Source organism: Bos taurus, chromosome 9 (genome assembly GCF_002263795.3).
Source record: "Bos taurus isolate L1 Dominette 01449 registration number 42190680 breed Hereford chromosome 9, ARS-UCD2.0, whole genome shotgun sequence".
Lineage (NCBI taxonomy): Eukaryota > Metazoa > Chordata > Mammalia > Artiodactyla > Bovidae > Bos > Bos taurus.
Window position 1 is genome coordinate 102313878 of NC_037336.1, and position 26261 is coordinate 102340138.

At 49.2% G+C, this 26261-nt stretch overlaps 1 protein-coding gene across 15 annotated transcripts in view; it reads left to right on the plus strand.

The window, feature by feature from the left end:
• The window catches only part of AFDN (afadin, adherens junction formation factor), a 113638-nt gene that overhangs the window by 35240 nt on the left and 52137 nt on the right, over nt 1–26261 (plus strand). For 6 of the 15 annotated variants that reach the window (XM_059889991.1, XM_024997145.2, XM_059889996.1 and 3 more), the window contains exons 3-10: nt 1647–1762; nt 3607–3770; nt 5759–5919; nt 9824–9981; nt 15201–15312; nt 16589–16756; nt 24210–24304; nt 24955–25217. In XM_059889991.1, the coding sequence (XP_059745974.1) occupies nt 1647–1762; nt 3607–3770; nt 5759–5919; nt 9824–9981; nt 15201–15312; nt 16589–16756; nt 24210–24304; nt 24955–25217 (1237 nt within the window). Of the gene's footprint in view, nt 1–1646; nt 1763–3606; nt 3771–5758; nt 5920–9823; nt 9982–15200; nt 15313–16588; nt 16757–18997; nt 19481–24209; nt 24305–24954; nt 25218–26261 lie in introns of those variants that run through there. The other 9 variants (XM_059890000.1, XM_059890001.1, XM_024997154.2 and 6 more) reach the window with 5 other exon arrangements.

The following is a 26261-nucleotide window of genomic DNA, read 5'->3' on the forward strand; positions in this document are numbered from 1 at the left end:
CCCGCCTGACATGGATGGGATGCCCACAGGAGGGACGGTGCTCAGCCTCGCAGGGACCAGTGGTTCCTGCCGTGTCTGGCCGGTTCAGCTCGTGTTCCCTGGACGGGTGACATGTGCCTAGTGAGCCCCTGGCACCTCAGCCCGTGTGGGACAGAGCGCTGGCCCAGTACTGTGGAAATGCCACTCGCAGCCCTTTTCCACATTAGAATTTCTTGTGTGAAGTCAGTTGTAAAACTAAAGGCTTTTGCTGTTCTAACTTGAGCAGAGGATACTGCAGATTGTAGCAGGGCCCTGGCTGTTTCTGCATGAAGTTGTCAGGCACACGTGATGTAGATTGTAGACTGTAGCAGGGCCCTGACTGTTTCTGCATGAAGTTGTCAGGCACACGTGATGTAGACTGTAGACTGTAGCAGGGCCCTGGCTGTTTCTGCATGGAGTCAGGCACACGTGATGTAGATTGTAGACTGTAGCAGGGCCCTGACTCTTTCTGCATGAAGTTGTCAGGCACACGTGATGTAGACTGTAGCAGGGCCCTGACTTATTTATGTTCATGCAGTTGTCTGGCACATGTGTTTCAGGGCAGCTCCCTCTTTGCTGTTTTACAGTTTAGGCTTAATTGTCCTGAATATTCGTTCTCTAAAAATGTGCTATGAGGGATTTCAACCCAGTGCAAATTTTGCCACTTGAGCAACTTGGTAATTTTGGTTTGAAGCAGGAATTTCAAACTTCTTGGCCCAATCTCCGATATATGACTCCGATTTATTGTATTGTTGATACAATAATACTTCAGAGTTGGTTTGTCCTGTATTCTGATAGTTAACATTGCTGCTGATCTGTGACGCTTGCTGAGGCCTCTGTAAATCTTCTGGATTCGTCCGGTTGATCCCGCCTCCTTTACCACAGTGATTGCCCGTCTTTGCTGCCCTCTTGCCTGGATAATCTTTGCCAGCTCTCATTTCCTAGTATGCGGTCAGGTGTGGGGGCCCTTGGGGGGCTGCCAGGAGCTTTTTAGATTTCAAATAAGGAAGGAAGTAGACTCTTAACTTAGCCCTTTATCTAGAGAACGGTGGGGTGGAGCTTGCTGGCGGGAGGGGTGTGAGGGTAGAGCACTGAGCGTTTTGGAGCCAGAGTCAGGACACAGGTGGGAGGAGGAGGGTAGGGGTCACGCCAGGACGGATGCTGGCCGGGCAGGGCCACGTCTCGTCGGCACGTAACGCTGAGGTGAGAAGAGCCTCATCCATCAGTGGAACGTCTCGTTTTCCAGTTGTATCTGAGAGAACTTGATTTACAGAAATAAACATATAGCAAGGCCCTACATGTGTTTTTTTCCTAGTCCATGTGTATTTCTCGTATTTTCCTGGTTAGATTCTAAATGTTGTCAGGAAGTTGTGCCTGGCCATCTCTGGCACTGGACACGTGATAGGTATACATATAGTAGCACCAAAATCCTGAATTAGTCATTGAAACGCTCACTTCCACATGAGAGGAATTAAATTACATTCAGTCTATCAGCAAGTGATGAAGGTTACAAGACATTTTTCGTCTATAAAATTTACTGTGTATCAGAATGTAGTAATGTTGTATTGACTAGTGCCATTAAATAACCATGGCTTTTTGTTTGTTTTTTTTCTTTTCATGTTGTGAAGAAGAAAGAAGATTGGATATAGATGAGAAACCCCTGGTGGTGCAGCTGAACTGGAATAAAGATGACCGAGAGGGCAGGTTTGTCCTTAAGAACGAGAACGATGCTGTTCCTGCAAAGGTGAGAGCTGGGGGTCTCGCTGATGCTGCTCCAGGGCCACCTCTGATCGAGGGTCCCGGGGCTCATTCTGCTCTTCGCTTCTCTCCCTAAACTGCCCTTTTACCTTCCTCCTGGAAAGTACTGTAAGAGTAGCCCAGCTTATCCCTGCTTCATCCTCTATTTCACGAAATAATCCCAAATATTATTCTCTCCTTTTCGAAGAATTATGTAAACTGTTGTCAGAGACTTCATGATCAAGGAATTAGCTTCAGGTTTTTTTCCCCCAAATTACAAAGTTGAAATATGTTTTAATAAGAATCAAAAGGGAAAATAAAATTTGAATAACCTATTTATCTGTGAACTTGGAGATACAGCTTAATAGTAAGGCACGTTTAAGACCTTTTTTGTATTATCACATGGAAGGTTAATACTTTGTAAACTTCCTTGAGTTTCTTTGGGTGCTGTAATAGAGTGAGTCTAAAACTTTCTCAGCTCGTAGGACACCTGGAATTCCTGTGCCGCTTCTTTTCATGTGGCAAAGAAATACAGATAGAGCTTTATGAAATACAGGTATAGCTTTAAAATGATTATAATTCTGTTTCGAGTCGGGTGGCCTCTTACAGGCTAGAATTCAGTGTTGACAAGTGATAGCAAAGGCAGAGGTTAAGGGTATTTTGAGAAAAGTCCTGCATTTCATTTTCCCAGTGGATCTGGGGAGAGGGCCGCTGCTTGCTTCTGGCAGCCATTTTCAGTGTCTTTGACGTCAGCGTCCCATGTGGAAAATCCAGACACACAGCTGTGCTCCCGGGACCTGTCGCCTTTGTGGTAAACATATACGAAATAAGAATGGATAACTTTTTTCTGCCAGAGGAGCCTGGTTGGCTACAGTCCATGGAGTCGAAAAGAGTCAGACACGACTGAGAGACTAAGCACACGATTTCAGCTGGTGTGCCTTTTGGTGGCCCGGGTCCCGCTCAGTGTGTAGTGGAGCCCTTCCTGGGGTTGTGGCGACTGGACGGGGCCCAGGCAGCTTGCACGGAGACAGAGGTGCTCGCTGGTACAGCTGAAGGCAGTTTTCTTTCCCCATGAAATAATCACTTATTTTTTTTGATTCTTTACCAGCCAGCCTATTAAGTCATATAAAAAATAATTTGTTTCTGTGTCTTCTTCAGGCAGATCATGGTATAAATTAAGAATAAGCAAAAAAAAAAAAAAGATCTGGAAAAGAAATTAGAAGTTTTTGCATGAACACAATACTTAAAACTTTGCTTCATAAAAGCCAATTTTTTAGGGCTATTCTTGACATTTCTTCGACGTTAAAGGAAATCTATAAAGTAGATAATGTTTCAAATGGTTATTTCTGTATATCCATTAGGTTCCATTCATTTAAGTTACTAATTATTTGGATTTTTATTTATTAAAAATGATAAGTAAGCTGGTGTGATTCCCACCCCAGTTTTCTTACTGGGTTTGGGTTTTCTTGTGTGCTTGCTTCCTTGGTTATCAGTTTGAATTTAGGTGAAATTTTCACTCGGTGAAATGAGATCTTGAGTGTGTGAGTGTGGATCAGCACACTCATGTACCTGTTGGCACAGTCGAGACAAAGCCCATCTCTCATCCCAGGCCTTCCCTGCCCCGGTGGCTGTTTTCGGCTGTAGCGTGTAAGGTGCGGTTAGATCCCCATAGGTGGCTCTGTGAGCGTGTAAGGTGCGGTTAGACCCCCATAGGTGGCTCTGTGAGCGTGTAAGGCGCGGTTAGACCCCCACAGGTGGCTCTGTGAGTGTGTAAGGTGTGGTTAGAGCCCCATAGACGGCTCTGTGTGATTCTGTGTCGTAGTGGTGGAGTGATAATGTCGCTTTTATCAGAAGGCTCAAAGTAACGGACCTGAAAAGCAGGAAAAAGAAGGCGTCATCCAGAACTTTAAGAGAACTCTCTCAAAGAAGGAGAAGAAGGAAAAAAAGAAGAGAGAAAAAGAGGCAGTGAGACAGGCGTCTGAGAAAGATGACAGACCTTTCTCTGGGGATGACACGTAAGTTAATTGTGGAGATATTCCTGTTTCTTTGTGTTCTAAGCCAAATGTTTTTAACGCAGCAGGCCTCCTTAAACTCCCAGATAAACGGGGGAGGGGTGACTTCATCTCAGTGGCCAGCGTGCCCTGGCTCCGCGTGCCGAGGGGATCCAGGCGTCTGCCAAGCAGCGTGTGTTGCTGACGCTGCCAGTCTGCGGTGCTTGCTAATCCTAGCGTGGGGAACCCGCGAACGGGGCTGCCTTTCCCGGTGAACCATGGGGTCAGATTCTCATCATCCCTGCCTGCCTTCCCTTCCCTTGCTGCTGTTCCAGTCCTTAAGGCAGCAGTGGTTTCTCAGATACCTCAGATACGCTTAACACCTGATGGGAGGTTGGCAAGACCGGTGAGAAAAGCTGGTGTCCCCGTCTCAGCTCAGAGGCGCCATCGGGCCCACCCAGCCCCTCTCCTTCCTGTGTACCGGCCCCCGCACAGGTGTGCTCACTTGTCTGAAGGGACTTGCGCCTCTGATCTCGGAGCCGAGGGGGTGACAGAAGGGAGGCGTGAGGAGAACCTGGCCTCTGCTCTTCACGGCATCTCCTGGCCTCCGTGTAGCCTCATTGGTGTTCAGCTCAGTCAGTTCATTCCATCATCAAGTGCTTTTTCCAGGGCCACCGCCTCGTCTTGGTGTTGACCGCATCCACTCCAGCGAATGTCCTTGTTTCTAGTTTTGAGGACTTGTTTGAATATTTCCTTAGGAAATATTCCAGAAGAATGGCTCAGATACACTGTGGCAGGCTTGTGTTGCCAGACAAGGGTCTCCAGCCCGCAGGCCCCTGCCTCCCTTAGGACTGCCGAGTGTATCAGAGCAGTGTCTGGTCCCTGCAGTGTGTGTGAGCGCCAGTCAGCACAGCTTGCTTTACCATTAACACGGCCATTTCTCTGCACACTTGTGAACTGTTTATGCACTTCTGCTGCAGCAACCTCTTCAAGTCTTTCCCCATATTTTGATTGATTCTAAGTGTTCCATGTGTCTTGAGGATGTTGCCCATTTGTCAGTGAAGGATGTTTATTTTAGAGTGGGGTTGGAGCCCGCTGTGGGTTGCATCAGAGTGGGTTTAGGTCTTAATCTGTTAGGCAGAGATGCCTGTGTGATGAGCGTGAACTCTTGAGTATAGTATATTACATAGTAAGGCTCTACTCAGTGTATTTATGCAAGAGGAAGAACTTGTACACAAAGGTTGCTCACATGAAAAATGTCAAGGAAGAGCAGAGTTTAAAACTTAGGCTATAGCCATTCTGTTAATTTAGTGTACAGGATGATCAATTACTTGTGTTAAGAAAGTAAGCTACTTAAAATGAGTTAAGTTCAACTTGATAGATTCAGAGCTTAACTGATTTAATGAAATTATTTTATGATTTTTATGAAATCTTTAAAGTATATTTATCAAAATTTAGTCAAGTATATTGGTCTTACCTAAATATTTAGTTTTCAACTCATCATTCTATACACTTGACTCACTGTAGGGACTTCAGGAGCTATTTCCTTTTTCAGTCTTTCAGTTGTTAAAGAATCACGCCGTGTGAGTTCTTCAAGACTTACTGGGTCGCAGAGTTGGACATGAGTGAGCGACTGAGCATGCATACATAATTTGAAGACAGATTTTTGCTAAAGTATATTCATTTCTTTATTTCTTGTGGTTGCAATGCTGTATCACTTAATCTCTTTGAGATAGAGAAACCTTGTAGAAATAACTGAAACGTATTTTCTTTTAGTTTTATTAATGAATCTCAAGTTCTGTAAACTCAACTATAAAATTTTAATTAGGAGTTTCTGCCTAGTTCAGCGGTTTAGTTTGTACCGAGAGAAACTTCATCTGTCGTGATTAGACCAGGGCAGGGCAGAACTGCTCAGGGTTCGGGAGCGGCTGGAGGACGCGCGCCATGTGAGTCCGGTGAGCCGGTCTCTAATGGAAACCTGGTGTGTCTGGCTACTCCCTCTCTCCCCACAGTGAGAATTCTCGCCTGGCCGCTGAGGTCTACAAAGACATGCCTGAGACCAGCTTTACGCGAACCATCTCCAACCCTGAGGTGGTCATGAAGCGGCGGCGGCAGCAGAAGCTGGAGAGGAGGATGCAGGAGTTCCGGAGCTCGGACGGGCGGCCAGACTCGGGTACGGGCCCCGCGCCGCACCCGCTTCTCCCTGACGCGCGTGCTGCCGTCTAGGGACGCGCCTGACGTGCGCCGTCATCTAGTGACGCCCCTGACGTGCGCCGTCATCTAGTGACGCGCGCGCGCCGTCGTCTAGTGACGCGCGCGCCTGCTGCTGCGCTTGACGCGAGTGCTGGGGTCTAGTGACGCCCCTGACGTGCGGCGGCGTCTAGTGGTGCTCGCCACGCCCGCTGCTGTGCTTGACGCGAGTGCTGGCGTCTAGTGACGCGCCTGACGCGCGCCGCGCTCGCTTATCCCTGACACGTACGCTGCCGTCGAGTGGTGCCTCTGACGTGCGCCGTCGTCTAAGGACGCGCCTGACGCGCGCCGCAGCCGCTGCTGCGCTTGACGGGAGTGCTGCCGTCCAGTGACACGCCTGACGGGCGCCGCGCCCGCTGCTGCGCTTGACGGGAGTGCTGCCGTCCAGTGACGCGCCTGATGTGTGTGAATAAGTGTGGTAAAGTCACAAGTTAGTTCCTCAGTAGTTTCGCTTGTTAGGAAATAATAGATACTCGTTTGTTTGAGAAAGGCTCTGTATTGGAAGGCTGTGTCGCTGACGCGGCCTTTCCTGAAAGCGCCCGTCCTGGTGGGTCGTCGGCCCTGGCTCTCCCACAGGGGCACGTTGCGGTGCTTCGGAGGCGGCGCTGTCGGCCTTTCCTGTGGCGATTAGGGCCTTTAGGAGCTGAGTCTTCATTATGTGTTTCATGGGAATTGTAGTGTCGGTGACAAAAAACTAGGGCGCTGAGAGACTCTTATTCTATAAATAATTTAATAGATGGCTTTTGAGACCTATCCTGTCTTGTTCCAGCAGGGATTTGAAATGACTTAAAAATACACGCATTGAAAAAGGAGGAGGAAGAAGCGAGGAACTACAAAGATGAGGAAGGAAAAATGTAAACGTTTTAGGAAAAATGTCGAAAAAGTGGAAGCTGGGGGCTTATCAGTAGAAAGCGTCCAGTGTACCCACGCCTCAAATCCGGGCGGTTGCTCTGAGAGCGGAGCAGAGGGTCCACGTGAGGGGCTGCGGTTGGAAGCAGGCGCCGGCGTCCGCCGCGAGAGCAGCCCGAAGGCGGACTCGGCGCTCATGGCCGGGCCGTAGGAGAGGAAGCAGGGGCAAGCGCCCGCAGAGGAAGGAAGGCAGCCGGCGCCTTTCAGCTGGATGGCTGTGGGTCTGCGGGGTCCAGGGCCGTCTGGAGGGGAAGCCCGCATTCACTTGGGTGCCAGCCTGGTGACTGAGAACCAGTCAGCGGTGTCACTGGGCATGGAAGACACTTGCTGCAGGTAATACAGACCTGGAATGAAGGCCGTTGTTGAGCAGACAGAGGAAACAGGACAAACCTCTGGAGGGTGAGGAGAAACGGCAAACATCCAGGAGAGGAGGGCTTGTCTCCTCAAGGGATGGTTGCGGTCCAGGGAACCTGTGCAACCTTCCAGGAAGCCCTGAGAAACCAGTGTGTTGGTACAACAGCCGTTTGTGTTAATACTGAGACAGTTAAATAGAGTAAGTTGAAGTGTTCTGTCGGTTTGTGTCTAATAAGTAACCTAGAGAAATGTATCCCTTTAATCTCCTGTCTGCTGGGTTGGTGTGATGTCAGGGTGGGAAGAGAGTAAAGCAGAGTCTGTCGTTCTGCCGTTTTCTTAGCCTCAGGGGGTCCCCCGGGTTCTCAGGAGGAGCTCACACACACTGTCCCGCTCCCTTCACAGCGGGTCAGAAGTCGTCACTTGCAGCAGCCTCTGTCTCTGCACCTTGGAGAGTATTTTTAGCACTCAGATGCCTCCCAAGTGTGAGTGACTTCAGAATGCCCGTGGGGTCAGCCCTTCCACTTCAGCTTCCTGTGAACAGCCTTGGGAGCCGTGTGTGCTGCCCTGGATCCTTCTGCTCTGTGGGCCATGCTTTGTACATCTCCCCAAAAGGGGAGCAATCCTCCCTTAGCTTTAAACGTGTATTTATATAGACGGGTTATAGTTGCCAGCAGGAGTTTTAAAATGTTAGCTTCTCGCCTGTCTCTCCCTCCTCAGAGATTAAGGAGACGTCTGTTTCTGTTGTGCTGATTCTGTGGTATTCTGCTTTTACAGTGAAAACCTCTTAGATCAGACTGAATCCATTTGTCTGTCTGTTGACCTGTCCCTGGATGAGTTGGGTGTTAGGCCTCCTGGTGCTGTTGTGTTACCGTCAGGCCCTCTCCCCATGCCTGTTCAGATCAGCTTCATACAGTCAGGGGTTCACCGTCAGGCCCTCTCCCCATGCCTGTTCAGATCAGCTTCATACAGTCAGGGGTTCACCGTCAGGCCCTCTCCCCATGCCTGTTCAGATCAGCTTCATACAGTCAGGGGTTCACCGTCAGGCCCTCTCCCCATGCCTGTTGAGATCAGCTTCATACAGTCAGGGGTTCACGTACAGGCACATGCGTGTGAATGAGTGTACCAGCATCTTGTATTTGTATCCCTTTATCATTATTGCTGCCCCTACTTTCTTGTCGTTTGTTTGCATGGATTGTCTTTTTCTAACCCTAACCCTAACCCTCACTTTCAGTCGGTTTGTGTCTTTAGCTCTGAAGGAAGTTTCTTATAAGCAGCACGTAGATGGTTCTTTTTTTTATCTAGTCAGCCGCCCTGTGTTTTTTCTTGTAACGTTCAGTCTGTTGACATTTGAAGGAATTACTGATAGCTGTGTACTTACTGCCACGTTATTACTTGTTTTCTGCTAGTGTACGTAGTTTTCCTCCGCTCGTTTCTTTGTTCCTTCCCTTGTATTTTGTTGATTTTCTTTAGTGGTATTCTTGTGTTTCCTTCTTTGGAGTTTTTGTGTTTCTTGTAGGTTTTGTGGATACTGTGGGTCTACGTACGTTGGTCTGTATCTACTTGTGTTAAACTAGCAGCCGTTGAAGTTCAGACTCATTCTAAAGGATCTACAGTTTTTACTTCTCCTTCTTGTTAGTTTTCTCCCCTTAATTTCTACCCTTTACAAGCTGTTGAGAGCCTGTGACAGTGACCGGTCCGGGCTCTGTCCTTATTGTTGAGCCAGGGGGGGCTTCGTCCCTGTGAGTCTGTAGATAGCTTGCCTCCTGGCCTATGTCAGCAAGTCTGCATTCTAATGCTAGCTTGGACTTGCTGATTATCTTAGGAGACCAGAATTATTTTATTGTTGTCAGGTTGTCATGATGCAGTGTGTGCCAGACTTGTGTGCAAAGAGTGTAAGAAGCATTCAGTAGCCAGAATAACTGCATTAGAATTTAGCAGATGCGGGAGTCACAGAAGTTTAGAGTTTGAGTTGAGGTGCACAGATCTTTATTCTCAGTCTTTAACTTAAAGGTGGGAGTCTTTTATCTAGACTTAAAATTGTAGGGCTTAAAAATCTTGTAAGTAGAAAGCAAATTATGACACCAAAAAAGCAATAATACAACATGTAAAAGAGTCCATTAAAGAGAAACATACAAAGAAGAAAACCTCCGGGTATCCAAATTGCTCTGCTCTAGTTCACAGTTTTTCCTCCCAAATGAGTTCGCAGGTAGAAGGGATAAGTTTCAGATTGTTGGTCAGGAAGTCGAGGAACTGGGGAAGGTCGGTGTCTAGCTTGGTGCAGGTGACGATGTAGGAAAGCAGGTGGAGAAGGGGCAGCGCTCAGGACGCTCCTTTCCGTCCTTTACCGAGAGCAGATATGGAAGCAGCGTGGGCTCGAGGAGAGGACACACGCAGCCTTACCACGCAGAACTGTTTCTCGTTCTCTGTGGCTAAGGGTCACTGGGCCAGCAGGGCCCTGCCGTGTGTGTTGTTTAACAGGAAGTGGGGCTGGAATTTGTGTACTGCTCTCTGTTTTTGGAGTAAAATAAAAGTTGTGTTTAAAGATGTCAAACTTTTTTTTTCAGGTGGAACATTGAGAATTTACGCAGATAGTTTAAAACCAAATATTCCCTACAAGACGATCCTGCTGTCCACTACAGACCCTGCGGACTTTGCTGTGGCCGAAGCCTTGGAGAAGTACGGCCTGGAGAAGGAGAACCCCAGGGACTACTGCATCGCCCGTGTGAGTGCTCGCAGGTCACGCGGGCCCGGATGTGGTGCTCACATGGACAGATGTGCTTTACATGGGAGTTGAACATGGGCTGACTTTCTCTCTGCTGTATTGCTAGAATCTGGTAAACCGAGACCGTGGGCATATGTATAAAAGACAACATTCTCCCTCCATTACAAAAGTAGTTTGTGTTTCTGTTTGTTATAAACTAAGTATAAAAAGATAAATCGAAAAAGATAAAAATTCTCTGTAGTTCTGATACCAAAGGATAAGCGCTGTTTACATTTTCATGCGTACCCTTCCAATTTTTATTTAGCGTATATACTAATATATAGGTAACAGTTTTATTTTAGTAAAATCTGCTTTAGTGATTGTTTTCTTAACATAACAACTCAACATTTAAATAAATCTTGGTTTGCTGTTTGTCACTAACCAACATTTGGTTGATAGACTTAGTTGCCATCCATAATTTCTTGGAAATGAAGGTTGTATCTTTGACCCGAGTTCTCAAGAAATAACAGTGAAATTTTATACCTCAGAATTGATTTGGTCACACTGAGTAAAATCAAGCAGGTTTTTCTCTTGTAAGACAAACTTTCTGGTAAATCCCTCACCTTTAAGTCAGTCCCAAGTAGGTATTAGCTCGTTGTAACCGTTATTTCTGTCAGAATCTCATTGAAAGTAGATTTTAAAAGGTGTCCTCCTTTCTTTCATCCTAGCAATTGATTGTTAAATAATCAAAGTGCGGTAGTCTTAGTTCCTCCTCCCACAAGATTATTCAGGAATAATTAAGGTGCAATACGTCACATGATACCTCACATGCATTAAAGCTCACAGCACTGTCCGTTTTGGCGAGTCAGCACAGTGACCCCTCCGACGATTCCTTGTGCCTCTTTCTACTGTGTATTTCGTTATGTGGGTGTGTCATGGTTTTTCATCCATCACCTGTTGATGGAATTTGCGTTGTTTCCAGTTTTCATTTTTGACTCCTACAGTAAAACTGCTGTGAACATACGTTGCAAGTCTTCTCGTAGAAGCACTTCTCTTCTTGAGTAAAGACTCAGGAGAGGGCTCAGTCCCACAGGAGGCACTTGTGTGCGTGCCCAGCGTGGCTGTGCCGCTTACAGCCCCCCACACGTAGATGAGAGATCCCGTTGCTCTCTCTGCACTCATCTTTTGTTTGGTCGGTCATCTTACCTGTCATTCTGATGTGTGTTGTTGTATCTCATTGTTGAAAAATCTTACATTTCCCTGATGATCTATATGTATATTAAGTCCTATGTGTGATACATAAGCTGTGAATGTTTTTTCCCAGTCTGTGGCTTGGCTTGCCTTTTCATTTTTAAAGTGGTATCTTTCAATGATTAAAATTGTTAAAATCTAACTTGGTAATTCTGTTTTAGCATTCTATACTTATTTTATTCTATATGAGAATTTGCTTCCTCCAAAGTTGTGAACACTTTTACCGGTATTTTCTTTTAGGAGTGTCATAGCTTTAGGTCTTAGATTGGGGCTGTATGTTCCGTTTCAAGATAATGTCTGTGTATGGTATGAGGTTAGAGTCACTTCTGTTCAGACACCCAGGTTACCCAGGGCCATTTGTTACAAAGGCTTTCTTTTTTCCCTCTCTGCTTTGGCACCTTTGTGGAAAATCAGTTGGCCATATATATTTTTGGTTTTAATTCTGGAATCTGGTGTTTCATTTACATATCTTATATCTTTTTGCCAACATCAAGCTATATTGATTACTATAGATTATGGTAAGTCTTTTAAAATCATATAAAGTCCCCATTGCACTTTTTCCTTTTGCTTTAATAAATTGCTTTGGTCATTCCAGCTTATTTGCATTTACACATAAGTTTTAGAATCAGCTTATCAGTTTCTACATAAAACCTGCTGGAATTGTGGCTGGGTTTGCACTGACTTTGTAGACGACTCAGAACCCTAGCAGTGTTCAGTCTTTCAAGCTGTGAGCTGAGTGCTGTCTGCTCTGAGCTCTCAGCGGTGCTGGTAGTGTTGCTACAGAAGGGGTTAAATAAGAGGCCTTGCTTGAGTTTTATGGCTTTTTCTTCTCGTTATAAAGCTGAGAATTTATATTCTGCTGGAAAAACCATTTGCTAGATCTATAATTTTATGAGTAAAGCCCAATTTTCAGCTGGAAATAGATGAGAAGACAGATGTTTTTATCCCATTGAGATGACAATAAAGGAATGAAGAACTCTGTGTAAATGACAAGAACAAAGGGCACGAGAGAAGAGATGGCAAGAGCTGTGAACGCAGTCCTCCCATCCAAGTACTAACCAGGTCCAACCCTGCTTAGCTTCCAGGACCAGGCGCTTTCAGGGTGGTGTGGCCGCAGACACGAACGCAAGACCTGAAAGAGGCGTGTGTAACTTGCTGGCGGGAAGCCGCCTGCAGAGGGGCCTGCGTCCCAGTCCCGAGGACCCAGGAGTACGGGGCTCTAGCACTCCCCGGGCAGCATTGAAAACCATCTCAGGACAAGCTGTCCCGAGAGTTGTTTCAGGGAGTATCGTCCACCAGCCTACCTCCCCCGTTGTGGCTGTCCTGTCACCTCCCCTTCTGAAGGCCATGGTCACACTGCAGGGTTGGGGGTCCTGGCATAGCAAGGTCTTCACCACAAGCAGGAGGATGGAGGGAGGCTGTGCCCCGAGTCCCGACAGCCAGAAGATGAGTGATTCCTTCCAGACGGCACCATCTCTCAGGGAGGAGCAGCCTGTATGAACTCTGACCTGCGGACATCCTGGCTCACTAGTGGGCACCCTCACCAGAACCACCTGCTCTCCCTGGGCTCGCCGTCAGTGTGAGAGGATGACCCGGACTCAACAGATGCTGGAAAATGCCTTGAAAGTGAAGATAGACCAGCCCAAGCAGATGAGAGAACTTGAGATAAACGAGACAAAGCAGATGGAAGTGTTCAAAAGCTGAGACTTGAGACAGAAGGGCTGGGCTGGTGCTTGGGGGAATGGACCAGAGTGCTGTGGCAGGAGCCTGCAGAGAAGGGCCAGGGCGCGAAGTGTTAGCAGGAGGGGTGAAAGGGGACGTGAAGGACATCGGCAGAGGACAGAAAGACAGGAGACGGGGAGATTTAGGGTCTGACGGAGGATCAGGTAGAAAAAGCAATAGGAAGTGGAGAGAAAGAGAACGTCAAAGAAATAACACTAGTGTGTCTCCCAGACCTGAAGGATTTGGGTTTTCTGGGTCCATTTTCCTCATACTTCCAGTTAATAACCACTATGGAAAGTGTCTGAGGATGAAAACAGCAAAGCAGTGGTGTGAATGGAGTCTGCATTGCCGAACAGAGGCCTGGCCCTTTTCCACCTGGGCCTCTTAGGCTGTGGCCCCGAGGCTGCCACCGCCGCCTGACTCTTGGCGTGGAGGCCCAGGTGTCTGCCAGGGGAGCGGTACTGTGTCTAAGTCTGTTCAGTGATTCTCCGTTCCATGAAGCTGCATTTGAGAGACTGTGTGGTAGTAGACTTCATAATGTGGGTTTTCCTTTCCTTAATTTCCGCCTAATTTTATTGATGAAAATGAGAAAATGAAAGAGCACCTTAGTCAGAGGCATGAAGTTGTAAAATACTTTCTTTGGGCTTTTTCTGACAGTCTCTTTGAAATCGTTTGATGATTCTTTTGAGGGTCGCATAGTTTGGGGCTTTTGTTCTAAATACTGTGTTCTTGAGCATTTTTTTCTTTTTTTTTCCCTGTTAGTTTAGGCAAAATGAGTTAGGGGTTGATAATTGTTTTTATCCTTGAGATAGAAGTCCTTTGCTTTCTTGCCCTCTTACTGATCATGTGATACGAAGCTCTTTCATCTTCATCCACTCATCTGTTCTCTCTTCAGTGAGTTATTCAGGGCATAGGTAGGTTCTGCTTCTTTGTTAGGTACTGTGCTAACTGTGTTAGATACTGTGTTAGGTCAAAGCTGAGACCTGCCTTCAAAAGAGTTCACAGTAAAGGGAGACAAGCCAAGAATGAGAAATACAGGCACGCAGTCTGCGCCGAGCACGGAGGTTGGGGAAGCCTCTCTGGGGGAGTTGTCCCCGAGCCGAGGGGTGAGAGGGGGTGCTTGCTGGACCCTGAAGTTGGGAGGCGCGTTACAGGTGCAGTGCAGCGTGGGGTCTTGTGGCCTGGTGGAGAATCCAGAGAAGTTCTGAGGAACTTGCTCTCTGAGGCTGCGTGGCAGAGTGTGAGACCGAAGAGACAAGTGCAAGTCAGACCCTGGAGCAGCATGCGTTCCAAGCCCAGGATGCTACGTTTAGTACAAGACACTATGAGGAAATATCAGTTACTTAAGCGTAAGGGTGTGTCGTATTAATAATAAACGTCTTTTTAGGGTGATTTGTAGCAGTGTAGAGAGAAGTTACACGGTTCTGTAGACGTCCAAGCCACTTGGTATATGCACATATGATGTAATTGGGCATAATGTCTGTTATAACGTTATTGAATTAACTCGAGTTTGAAAGTCATCTCCAGGTGCCAGTGACTGGCTTTGGTTTCTGTAGTTGTGTGTTGGTTGGTGTTGAGAGATGGACTGGAACTCAGCAGGGCATTGGAGACTGGGCCCTGGTCACTGGCTCTTTTTCTCTCTGTCACAGGGTTTTTCCAATGATTAGGACATTGCTTGCCGTTAGAATAGAATAAAAAGTTATACAGCGCTGCAGATGTGTGAGTGTCGTGCGTGCAGTGCCGTAAAGCCCTTGTTCAGTGAACGCCGTGTACCGCATCTAAATTTAATCCTAAAAATGAACTTTGTACACAAAAAGGGAAGCTGGTCTCTTCTGCTGCTGCTCTGTGATGGTTTTCCTGCAGAGGATGTGTTAGATGAAACTGCCTTCTTAACACCAGTGTGACAGTGGAAGGCAGGCTGTGGGCCGGCGGGTCTGCGGTGATGCAGTCATCTTTCTTTAAGAGCCTCCTCACAGGTCGAGCATCCCAGGCAGCCTGCCAACAGAGCGTGTCAGGGAGCAGACCCGACTAGCGTTTGGGGCGGGACAGAGGGCAGGCCAGTAACAGCATTCTGGTCAGCTGGCTGAGGTTTTTATTGGAAACTTTTCCCTCACTTTTGTCCATGTTTTTCAGGATTGTTTATAGTGTTTGAACAATTCAGTTCTACAGTGACTTTTTTTTTATTTCCTCAAAAACAAAAAATTCTTTTAAATACCCGCTGATTCACTTTTTGGGTGTAGTCACAGTTAATTGTTATTCCCTCTTAGGTCATGCTTCCTCCTGGAGCCCAGCATTCGGATGAAAAAGGTGCTAAAGAAGTTATTCTTGATGATGACGAATGTCCTTTACAGATCTTCAGGGAATGGCCGAGTGACAGAGGTAAAGAGAGATTGTATTTGTTAAGGAATTAGCTCTGGGATACCTGATACGTTAGGGTCTAACCTGCCGGAAGAGGCAGGTGTGCGTGGCAGTGTCTCTTGAGGACTGTGTGCTGGGCCGTCTTCCGCCTCCTTACTGGACTTGCTGGCTCCTCTTCCTGAGGCTGCTCTGTGCCAGGTGGGTCTGGCAGGAGGCCTGGCACAGACCGTCACGCAGCAGCAGGGCCACTGTGTCCTGCAGAAGCCAGACCAGAGCACCTTGTCAGTTCATGAGGGGTTGGCACCTGTTGGCACCTGGTTCCTTCCCTGCTGACCAGACAGACTGGTGACGTTTGGACAGGCTTGTGGTAATAGGGAAGATAACCTTCAACCCTGAATACTGTCTAATCTTCTAGTCATTTTGTATAAGGAATCCGGACTTTCCACCACTCAGACAATTTCTCCTGATTATTTCAGAGCGGTGAGGGCATAAAGGTGCATTTTTGACGAGAGAACAGTTTTCTTGCTTTCAGAAATACTTCTGAAGCTCGCTGTTGCTCAGTGAAGGGCCTTGGTGTTGACAAAGACGTGAAAACTTACTGCCAGTTAACCCTGGCATATTTGAATGTAGATTGGTACTTTCAAATGTACACTTGCTTCGTACTTTTTCTGGACAATATGAAGTTAAACTTTATTAAAGTCAAATTGATCTTAATTGTGACTTAATTCAATTGAATTAAGAATATTTGTGTGTATGTGTTAATGTGCGTCTGTGGTACTACATGTGTGTATGGACATATTGATCATAGGGTTGTTTGCCAATAGAAGCATTTATTCTGAAATATGTTGTTTTCAAGCATATAACATGTTTGCATGATTGTTAATTTAAAATGCTTTGGGGAAATTGCTTACAAGAGTTTTCAAGAACACAAAGTTAAATTGCGTGAGCTTTTCTTAATTATGCCTTGGGCAGTGGTGTGCAATCCTAAGTTGCTTCAGTTGTGTCCAACTCTTTGCGCCCCTGTGGACTGTAGTCCCCCAGGCTCCTCTGTCCCTGGGATTCTCCAGGAAGAATACTGGAGTGGGTTGCTGTTTACTCCTCCAGGGGATCTTCCCAGCCCAGGGATCAAACCAGGTCTCCTGCATCTCCCGTATTGGCAGGTGGATTCTTTACCACTGGAGTCACCCTGGGAGATGTTAAATTGCATTTTCCTGAAGAACCTTGGGCAGCTGATGGTCGATCAGCTGTCCATCGACATTCACTTGAGTCGGTTGATAATTTACAGTTTCTATTCTAGGGATTTTAGTCTTTCAGTTGAAGAGGAGGCCACCAGACCACATCCCAAAGAAAAGTAAGAAGCACACGGACGGGAAGCCCCTGCAGGGGAAGGAGAGAGCCGATGGGTCGGCCTACGGCTCCGCCCTGCCCCCCGAGAAGCTGCCCTACCTCGTGGAGCTGAGCCCGGGTGAGCAGGGCCACACTGGGCGTGCTGCGCTTTGTGGTGAACCTTACTCGGATAGACTTTCTTTTGGTTGACATCCTTTTTTTTTTTTTTTTTTTTAAAGACCATTTATTTATTTTTTAAAGTAGCCATCATAAGACGGTATTTATTAAAAACCCTTAAGATCATAGGGTATGTATATTCATGCATAAGAATAAACTTAACATGCACAAAAATGGATATTGAAAAACAAAATCTTAAATAGTGAATACAGAGAGTTTTTGAGATGTTTAAATGATCTACTCCCTTTAAAAAATTTTTTTCCAAAAATAACCTTGTAAAATACTTTAGCTACTAAAAATCAGGAAACTGAGACATACTTTTCTCAGGACAGATTTTCTAGAGGCAGATGTGTGTGTATGTGTTACACTGTTGCTCAGTGTATGAATCTCCTAAAGGATATCTGTAAAGTCAGCTGTATATCCAAGAAGTCCATGCGTAAGAGGAAGGGTATGTGCGTAGTTTTAAATGACAATAGACTCAGTGTATATCAGGTCAGCCTTCTAATAGACTAAGTGTACCTTCAGGTCAGCCTTCTAATAGACTAAGTGTACATTCGGGTCAGCCTTCTAGACTGTGTGTTTGTTGTGCTCTCTTAAGCTAAAGCTGTTGTTACAAGTTAGTCATCAGGCAGAGAAATATATTGACTTTCCTAAAATGTCTTATGCACACACATTGTTATACAATGTACTTAATCTGCTTACATACTTGATACGTGTGTGACACGTGTATCGTTCTCATTCAGCTGAACTGCGTCATTTCTGTTTATTTGGTTAAAATGGTGCCCTGTGACCTGTACCGTAAAATGCTATCAAGACCAGAGTCGACCCTCCCACCCAGAGTTTCTTTTAAATGAAGCTTAGTAAGTAATCCTACAAAAGGTTAGCTAGAAGCAAACTGTTAGGGAGATAGCCTGTGGATCCTTGGGCAGGAAGTATGTTTTGCTCTTTGATTCCTGAGTATTCATTTTTGCTTACAAAATTATGGCTCACTAATGATGGGCGTGGTCCCTGTGGTGCAGGGTGTCCTCTGGGTGGTGTGGTGTTGATACAGGTAAAATGGCTGCTGTTTTGACTGACTGTAGTTTATAGTCTGTGGCCCTGTGCTGCAGGCAGTAACTTCTATGTCTGAAGTTTTTTTTAAAATTGATTAGCTGTTTGTGGGGAAATGTGAGTATTGCTCTGTCTCTGAGTTCTCTGGCTGAAAAGTTCATGGATGCTTTGGTTTGGAAACCTGGCGTGTCTGGCGTCTGGACACTTTGGTTTGGAAACCTGGCGTGTCTGGCGTCTGGGTGTGAGGGTTGGTGCTCAGACGTGTGCAGCAGTGCATGGTGGCTGGGAGACGGCAGTTGGTTTTGAAACTTAGTCTTTGGGTCTTGGGTCTGTCCTTAAAAATTCTGCGTTACGTGCTGGAAATTAATGATTATTTTCTTTCTCCCAAACCAAAATGTTTGAAAATAGTATTAGCCCATAGAGACTTCATACACAGCAGCTGACATAGGGTAGTTTTGAAATGCAGACCAGCAAGCTGACTTGGGTGGTGGCAGGGCAGGTGACGAGTGCTTCCCAAGTGCTTCTTAGGTGGCGGCGCTGCTCTGGGCCTTGGAGGTGGAGCAGCAAAAAGTCAGATTAAACCCCCGACCTTGGGACTCATGTTTCGGCGAGAAGTGCTGTTTTGACTGCTGATCTCACACTTAGCGTCTCCCAGGCTGTAAACTGTGTAGAGCTGTTCCGCGGGCGTAGAGGGACAGAGGGTGGGTCCTGCGCAGATGCCAGTTGTGTCCTGCTTGCCACCAGACGCTGGCGGCGTGCATCACACACTTGTTAGTGCCCCGGCCTCTGCTACCTCCAGTCAGGGTCGCAGAGCTGCCGCCAAAGCCTGGGCAGCGGGTGCAGAGGGGCCAGAGGTCTCGCTGTCCTCCTGCGATTTGCGGTCTCAGTCTGAGTGGGTGGGCATTGTGCGCCCAGGGCTTTGCCGCCCTGCCAGGTGCGGGGCCGCGGGGGAGCCTCTCTGCTCATGGAGGCCGCACGCGGGGGTCACGGAGGCAGGCCCGGTGCCTGCCACGGGCTTCTCACCCCAGAGCCGTCCACCCCAGAGCCCCCTGGCCTGCCGGTGTGGCTGCAGCGCTCCGAGCACGGTCTGCAGGCAGAGTGAGAGGGTGTTTGCCACCCGCCGCTGGGTGGCAGGTCGGGGGTGAGGACCGCGTGGCTGCACGTCAGCCAGCACGTGTCCTCGGCGGGGGCGGGGGGAACTGAGGCCCGCAGGTGTTGTCCAGGCTTCTGAGACGTGGGTACACGCTTCCACTGTCTTTTGGAGGGACAGGGGTAGCGAGTCATGTTATTCTTTGGGTGGAAGCGATCGCCTCCTCCCAGCAGGGTGGGGGTCTCCCTGCGCTGGACTAACTGCTGCCCGCCTCGGGCACTCACCTGTTGTCTCAGTGTCTCCCTAACAGTGGGCCTCGGTCTCTCACACTCGCGCCGCGTGGAGCATGCTGCCGTGTCCGCGCCCCGGGCTCGGGTGGCGCGCTTTTCCCGCGCACGGTCGCCCCTGCAGCTTACCCTCTCTGTCTCCCCCCACGCCTTCTGCACGGCCTCTGTCCTGCTGCGGCCTTCACCTGGGGGCCGTGCATGACTCCGACCCCAGGGAGAAGGAACCACTCGGCCTGCTACAGCTCTCACGCTTCCGAAGGTAACGCTGTGCTTCCTACTGCTTTCTTAACCAGAGCACTGACCGCCTCGCGGGCAGAACAATGTGGACTGACCACATGCGTGATGTGTTCATTGTTCAATTAATATAACGCTTCCTAAGAGTTTAATGTCCTTTCATTTTATACCTATCTAGTAATTGTTCCATATCCAGAATTCATTTAAGAGAAGCTTGTTTTGCAGACATTTCCAGTTCCTTTGTTCAGGATAAGTCTTAAGTGAGAATTTGGAGTGAAGAAGGAAGAGACTGGTTTTCTTGACCTTCAACTCCCTCTCCCCCAAGACAATCAAGAAGAGGGGCGAGGCAGGGGAGGAGGAGATGGACGGGGAACAGACAGCCTGAGACCCAGGCCCAGAGAGAGAGGGCCTGGGCTGAGAGGTGGGGCATGGTGCGTGGGGAGGGCCACGTGTGTGATGCCCCAGGAGGCTGCAGAGGAGGAGCCGGCCGGCCAGTGGTGCCACTCACCCCTGGCCCCTGGTGGGGCTCTCACTGGTGTCCGGACCGGATGCAGGGTGTCTTAGGGCTGTCCTCGTTCTCCCGGTTGAAACTCATCTCTTGTCAGCAGAGCTGTGCTTTCTTACTTGGGGTTTGTTTCTCAAGTTTTGTGCAGTAGAGTCTATCTTAGATAGTACATGGAATTATTTCTTTGGTCTGTTTTTACATTTTAAATGTCATTTTTTGCATGTCGAATGTAATAGTCAAATACGTTCTTGTATAGAAAGCTTATTCAGCTTGTAGCATCTTATATTGGTTTGTTGAACTTTGTCCAAACTGATCATACAGGTTTTCATCAGATATTAGCCAGACTTGGAGTTTGGGGGGGTTTTGTTCATTTTTTAAAGAAAAATAGAAACAATTGGTATTTACCACCTGTGCTGTGTGCTGCGTTTAGTTGCCCAGTTGTGTCCAGCTCTGTGGGACCCCACGGACTGTAGCCCTCCAGGCTCCCCTGTCCGTGGGATTCTCCAGGCAAGAACACTGGAGTGGGTTGCCGTGCCCTCCTCCAGGGGATCTTCCTGACCCAGAGATCAAACCCAGTATGTATCACCTACTTTGATGTAATACATAAATAGAGTCTTAGACGTGTTTCAGTTGTTATTTTATTCCTGAAAAGGACTCTAATGTCTTCCTGTGTTTTTTAATTTCATACTGTAAAATAATGGAACAGTAGAGAATACATTTCTTTTTTTACCTGGCATGTACCAAAAATACGCATGATACAGTCATCGACTTCACTGAAGTGTCCTTAGTTTTTGTTTGAGGAGACAGTTTTTTGGATTTTTTTTCCTAATAGAGTTAGTGAAAATATTCTCTCGATAGTCATGTTTCAGTAAGATTCACATTTCTTTTTTGTTGATGTCTTAACTGTTCTCTTGGTTTGTTGAAGTGTGAGCTCTCTGGGCACGTGACCATCATCCACTTCCTCACTGTGCATCTCCGGCGTGCAGCACGGCGCCGGGGCCGTGCTTGTGGTCAGCTGTCCTTAGGTGCGCGAGTCCCCTCCCTCCATCCACGCAGGGTGGCTGGCAGGACCCCAGCCGCTTCGTCCAGCCGGCCGCCGGCGGCGGTTGGGGCAGAGGCGGAGCTGGCTGTGTGGAAGTGCTGCCAACTGAGAATGCAGGCGCCCTTGGGCCCGCTCTCAGGATGTGCTCAGAGCCGTCTCTGGGAGCGCTGGAGAAAGCCGCAGCAGACCAGCGTGCAGGGCAGAGTGCTAGGCGTGGGGGCGTGCTGGCAGAGTTGGCAGATGAAATTAAGGGTGAGTTTCAGAGGAAACGCCGGTTAGTCAGGTGTTGGACGTCTGACCGGGTTTTGTGCAGCTTGTTCGGGAGCCCCGAGTGGGTCTCTGACAGGTATGTGAGCGCCGGAGACGCTGGGCGTCAGGTTGCCCCATCCACTAAAGGCAGACGCTGCAGGTTTGCTTCTGGGCGGAGGTGGGGATGTTTCACCTGGACTTGTTGTGCCTTTTGAGTTTTGAACCATATGATTGTGTTGCATACCTGTTTGACTCGACGGAAGTGAGTTTGAGCAAACTCCAGGAGATGGTGAAGGACAGGGATGCCTGGCGTGCTGCAGTCTATGGGGTCGCGAAGAGTCGGACGCGACTGGACAACAACACATATTTTTAAGGCAAAAGTGCAAAATTAAAGAAAAACTTTGAAAACCTCTGGGAGAAGCTCTGGTGTGTGTGGTCGGGCTCCTCAAGAGGACTTACTCCGCCTTTGGGCCACGCCAGAGCTGCTGTGGCTTGAAGGGAGAAGGGTGCTCCCGCCCTCCGGGCAGAAGCAGTGTTTACAGGAGGGGACGCAGCGGGGCTTGTGTGACGCAGCGGTTGTGGTGTGTGTCCGGCCCCTGAGATGACTGCTTTTGCTGAGGAGAGGGGCGCGGACCCACGAGGAGAAGTCGGCTCCTTGCACATTCCTTGCCTCCATTTCCGTTTCTCCCCATGGCCCCTCGGCTCCCTTCTGTCTCCGGCATCTGTGGCCCCCACTCCGGGTACTCTGGACACACCTGTAAAGGTGTCTCTCTCTCGTGTTACTCCTGGGGAGCAGTGAGGAAGGAGGGGCTTGAAAGGTGGTTTCTGTCCGCCTGTCGGCAGGTTTCTGCTACAGGGAAGTGGTGAGAAAGGAGAGGATGGGGAAGTCTGTAGCGCTCCCTTTCTTGCTGCTGCTGCTAAGTCACTTCAGTCGTGTTCGACTCTGTGCAACCCCGTGGACTGCAGCCCCCCAGGAGTCTCTGCCCGTGGGATTCTCCAGGCGAGAGCACTGGAGTGGGTTGCTATTTCCTTCTCCAATGCGTGAAACTGAAAAGTGAAAGTGAAGTCGCTCAGTCGTGTCCGACTGATAGTGACCCCGTGGACTGCAGCCCACCAGGCTCCTCCGCCCGTGGGATTCTCCAGGCGAGAGCACTGGAGTGGGTGCCATCGCCTTCTCCTTTCTTGTTATGTTTCTAAATTCATGGCTGTAAATGTTGATGTAAAAAAAAGTTTGTTTTATCAGGTTATTAGCTCACAAGATGCCCTTCAGAAGCATTTAGAATTTCAGAAGAAAGCATCTGTGCATTTTTCTGTCACCGCTAAACACATTTTTCATGTTCTTCTATTGTTTTTTTTTTAAACATTGTAATTGAGACAATTATTCTGGACCACTAATTTGCTTCTTTTGCTTTCTTTATGATTCATTAGTGTAATTCTGTGTGGCCACACTGCAGTATTCTGTTCTCTCCATTTTTAGTTAGTAGCTACTCCCTGTTAACCGGTCCCAGTTTACGGGATGCACACTGTGGACCACGGTCCGTGCTGAGGGCCAGGTGTAAAGAGACCATTTTAGACGCCCTTCTGCGCCGGAGCCCAGGGGTGGGGGTGTGAGGAAGCGGCTGCTTCGGGGGCACAGCACGGCTGACGATGCCTCTCAGCTCGGACTGACCCCAGGGCTGCCCGAGGTGTTGAAAGGCAGCAGAGTAACACGCCCCCGGCAGGTCTGACGGAACTGGCCCGTCCCGGAAGGCCCCACATGATGGATGCCCTGTTCTGAGTCAGTACTTGGAGGTGAAACAGAAAGGCTCAGACGAGGCTTCCGCTGCGGCCGCCTCCCACCGGGATGCCCCGTGTGGGCTCTGTTCGAGGCGAAGTCTATGGAGCCTGGCTCGGTCTCTTCACCCGATCTCAGAATTGCTGCAGTAGCTCGCAGATAGGAAACCTGCCATCAGCCTGCTGCTTTGTGTACTCACAAGTTAGCGACCGTGCTGACGGCTTGCGTGCCCTGCTCCCGGTGTTGGTCTGCGAGAGCTGGGACCATCCTCTGTGTGCTCTGGCGGGCCCATCTCCAACCCCTCAGTGAGCGAGCGTCCCTGACCCCTTGGTGAGTGGGTCTGAAGTCATCGAGCCTCCGGTGCGGCGGGGACCCTCGAGGCTGCTGTCCGGGCCGGGATCGCGTCCTGATGCGGCCGTGTTGGGGCTGAGGCCCGTCCCCGCCTGGGCACCAGGGCTGGGGTCAGAGTGGCCTGCGCTAGCTGGGATGTAGTGGGGGGTAAGTGTCCGGGCCTCAGTGGGCAGGGGTCTCAGCGCATGTGGTCCCCCTCCCCCTCCTGCTCTACCCCCAGGCAACCCCATCAGGTCAGAGAAGTTCATGCACAGCCAGGGGGAACGTCTCGCGGCTCCAGGAAGTTTAAAATGACACAGAAAGCTCCAGTCTCTGTTTGTGTTTCTCCCCAGTTGCGCTCCATGGAGGTGGGCGCCTCACCGCAGTTCCTACTGGGACTCGGCGCGGTGGCGGCCGGTGGGTGGCGTGGGGCCGCCTCCTCGGGTCTGCCCCTGGACCTGGGAGAGGGCTCGCGTTTCCCCGCGGGCTGTGTGCAGGGCACATGGGGCAACGGCCAGTCTGGAGGCGCCCGATCTCCTCCCTGGTCTTCATTCAGGACCAGATGGGTCCAGTACCATGTGGTCAGGAGGCGTTTTTTATGCGGTAAGCAAGGTTAGTAGGAAGGTTGGTGTTAGTACCTTGTAGTGTAATAAGCAGAAACTGATACGTTCGTGTCTTCATTTGCATTTTGTGCACCCAGTTAAACTGCAGGATGTAAACCTGGGGAGTTCTTTGAAAAGAAACCCTGAGAACTGAGTGGTTGTCTTTTCAAGGATTGCCCGTTTGCTTGTTTCAAATCACGTGGCGAGAGCCTTGTGATTTGACTCGCAGTGAAGCCTGTTCTCCTCCCGCAGACGGTTCTGACTCCAGAGACAAGCCAAAGCTCTACCGCCTTCAGCTCAGCGTCACGGAGGTGGGGACCGAGAAGTTCGACGACAGCTCCATCCAGGTGCGCGGGCGGTGGGCGGGGCCGGGGCGGGGCCGTAGAGAGCAGATTGACGGGTGGCGGCGCGGGAGGCGTGAGCGTCGGTCCTCCAGCCCCTCAGGGCCCTGGCCTGCTCGCTTTTCCCCGGGACATGGGGCTGCTTTTATAGAGTGCTTCAGTAGACAGTACAGGCAAGCGCATCACCGGGGCCCACACGCAACGGGAGGCAGGCATCACTCCCGCTCGGCGCGGCGCTCGGGCTAGACTGGGCCAGGTCCTGGGTGTCTGTGAGTGAGGACGTTCGCCCCTCGCCTCTTGGGGCTGAGCTTGGCAGGCCGCGCTCTCTCTGCCCTCATTTCTCAGCTTGGAGCCACGGGGCCGAGGACCCGTGTCCGTCTCCTTCTCCATCCTCCCCACAGCAGAGCACTCCAGTGATCCGTCCGGATAGATCCATTATCATCTCATAAGCATGCAAGCTCCTGGAAGCTAAAAATAAAAGTTACCTTGACAGTGTTTATTACTTTTTTGCTATTGAGGGAAGTTCCCTGAAACCACCAAAGATCCAGAATTTATTAGGTTGTATTTATTATGAAAGGGGGACTCCAGAATCTTAAAATTCAGTTTTAAATGCTCTATGCTTGATGGAAGTTCCTTGGATTTTCCTTCCTTCCCAGTTGTTTGGTTCAGGCATTCAGCCCCATCACTGTGACCTCACGAATATGGACGGGGTGGTCACGGTCACGCCGAGAAGCATGGACGCTGAGACCTACGTGGATGGGCAGCGCATCTCGGAGACCACGATGCTGCAGAGCGGGATGAAGGTGCAGTTCGGGGCGTCCCACGTGTTCAAGTTCGTGGACCCCAGCCAGGACCACACGCTCCCCAAGAGATCCGTGGACGGGGGCCTGACTGTGAAGGGCCCCAGACATAAGTCTGGGTAAGAGCACTGGTGCCTTTGAGAATTCTGGAGAGTGTGATCACGCCAGAGCAGATGTGAGTTAGCCGTGGACTGTGTTTTATTGTCTTCTAATTTCTAAAAATTCAGAATTCACCATCTGTGGTTCAGGTTGGGTTTGGGTTCGTTTCAGAGAAGAAGGAAGGAAGGTCTTGACTTCGTCTTGAAATTGGAAGTTGTGGCTGGTTTTTTAAATTCTTTTTAAATTTTGTCTTTTAGCTGATACTTTAAAGCCATACTTTGAGTTACAGTGTTCTGAATCTAGGTAACTAGGTTTTTGTTGGGTTTTGTTGCAACGTATGTACCATTTCTGTTCCTAGTGATAAAACACGGTCTTTTTTTAAAGGAACGTAAAGTGTTGTGGCTCCACCTAGTGCCTCTCTGAGGACCTGCGACACGGGCCTGTGGCAGGAAAGGAAACGCTTACTGTCTGCAGGCTGGGAGGAAGACGCCCTCTCTGACGGTGACTGTTGTTAGCGAGTGTGCTGGCCCAGGGCTTTACTGCCGGTGTTCAGGCTGGTGGGCGTGGGTCTCGGGCCAGCAGGTGCGCAGCCTGCCCCGTGGTGTCGCAGGCCTGCCCTGGAGCCTCCCGGGCCGCGTGCTTCCAGCCGTGCCTGGGTTGTCTCCTGGCGGCTCCTCGGCGGGGGATCCAGCCTCTGCCTGCCCTCTCCTCGCCACGCCTCTTGTCTGCCGCTGGGCTTACTTCTAGGCTTTGTGCCGACTCTCTTCTGATGGTGTTCGTCGTAGCATCACTGTCACGAGCAGTTCTGTTAGCCGTCTGTGCCCCCGTCAGAGTCAGTCTCAGTCTTGCTAGGATGTGCGTGCGTCTGAGAGCTCGGCCTCCTGCTGCTGTTCCGGCACAGAGGGTCCTGCTTTGCGGGGCTGCAGTGTCTAGTCCAGTGCAGTCACATCTCTGGGTGAGCCGAGATCGTGTCGGCGTGGTGCCACTGTGAGACTCGGTCTCTAGTGTCTTTCTCCTGCAAAACTAGTGGGAGCCGCTTGGTAGTTGGTTACACCGGCACCTCT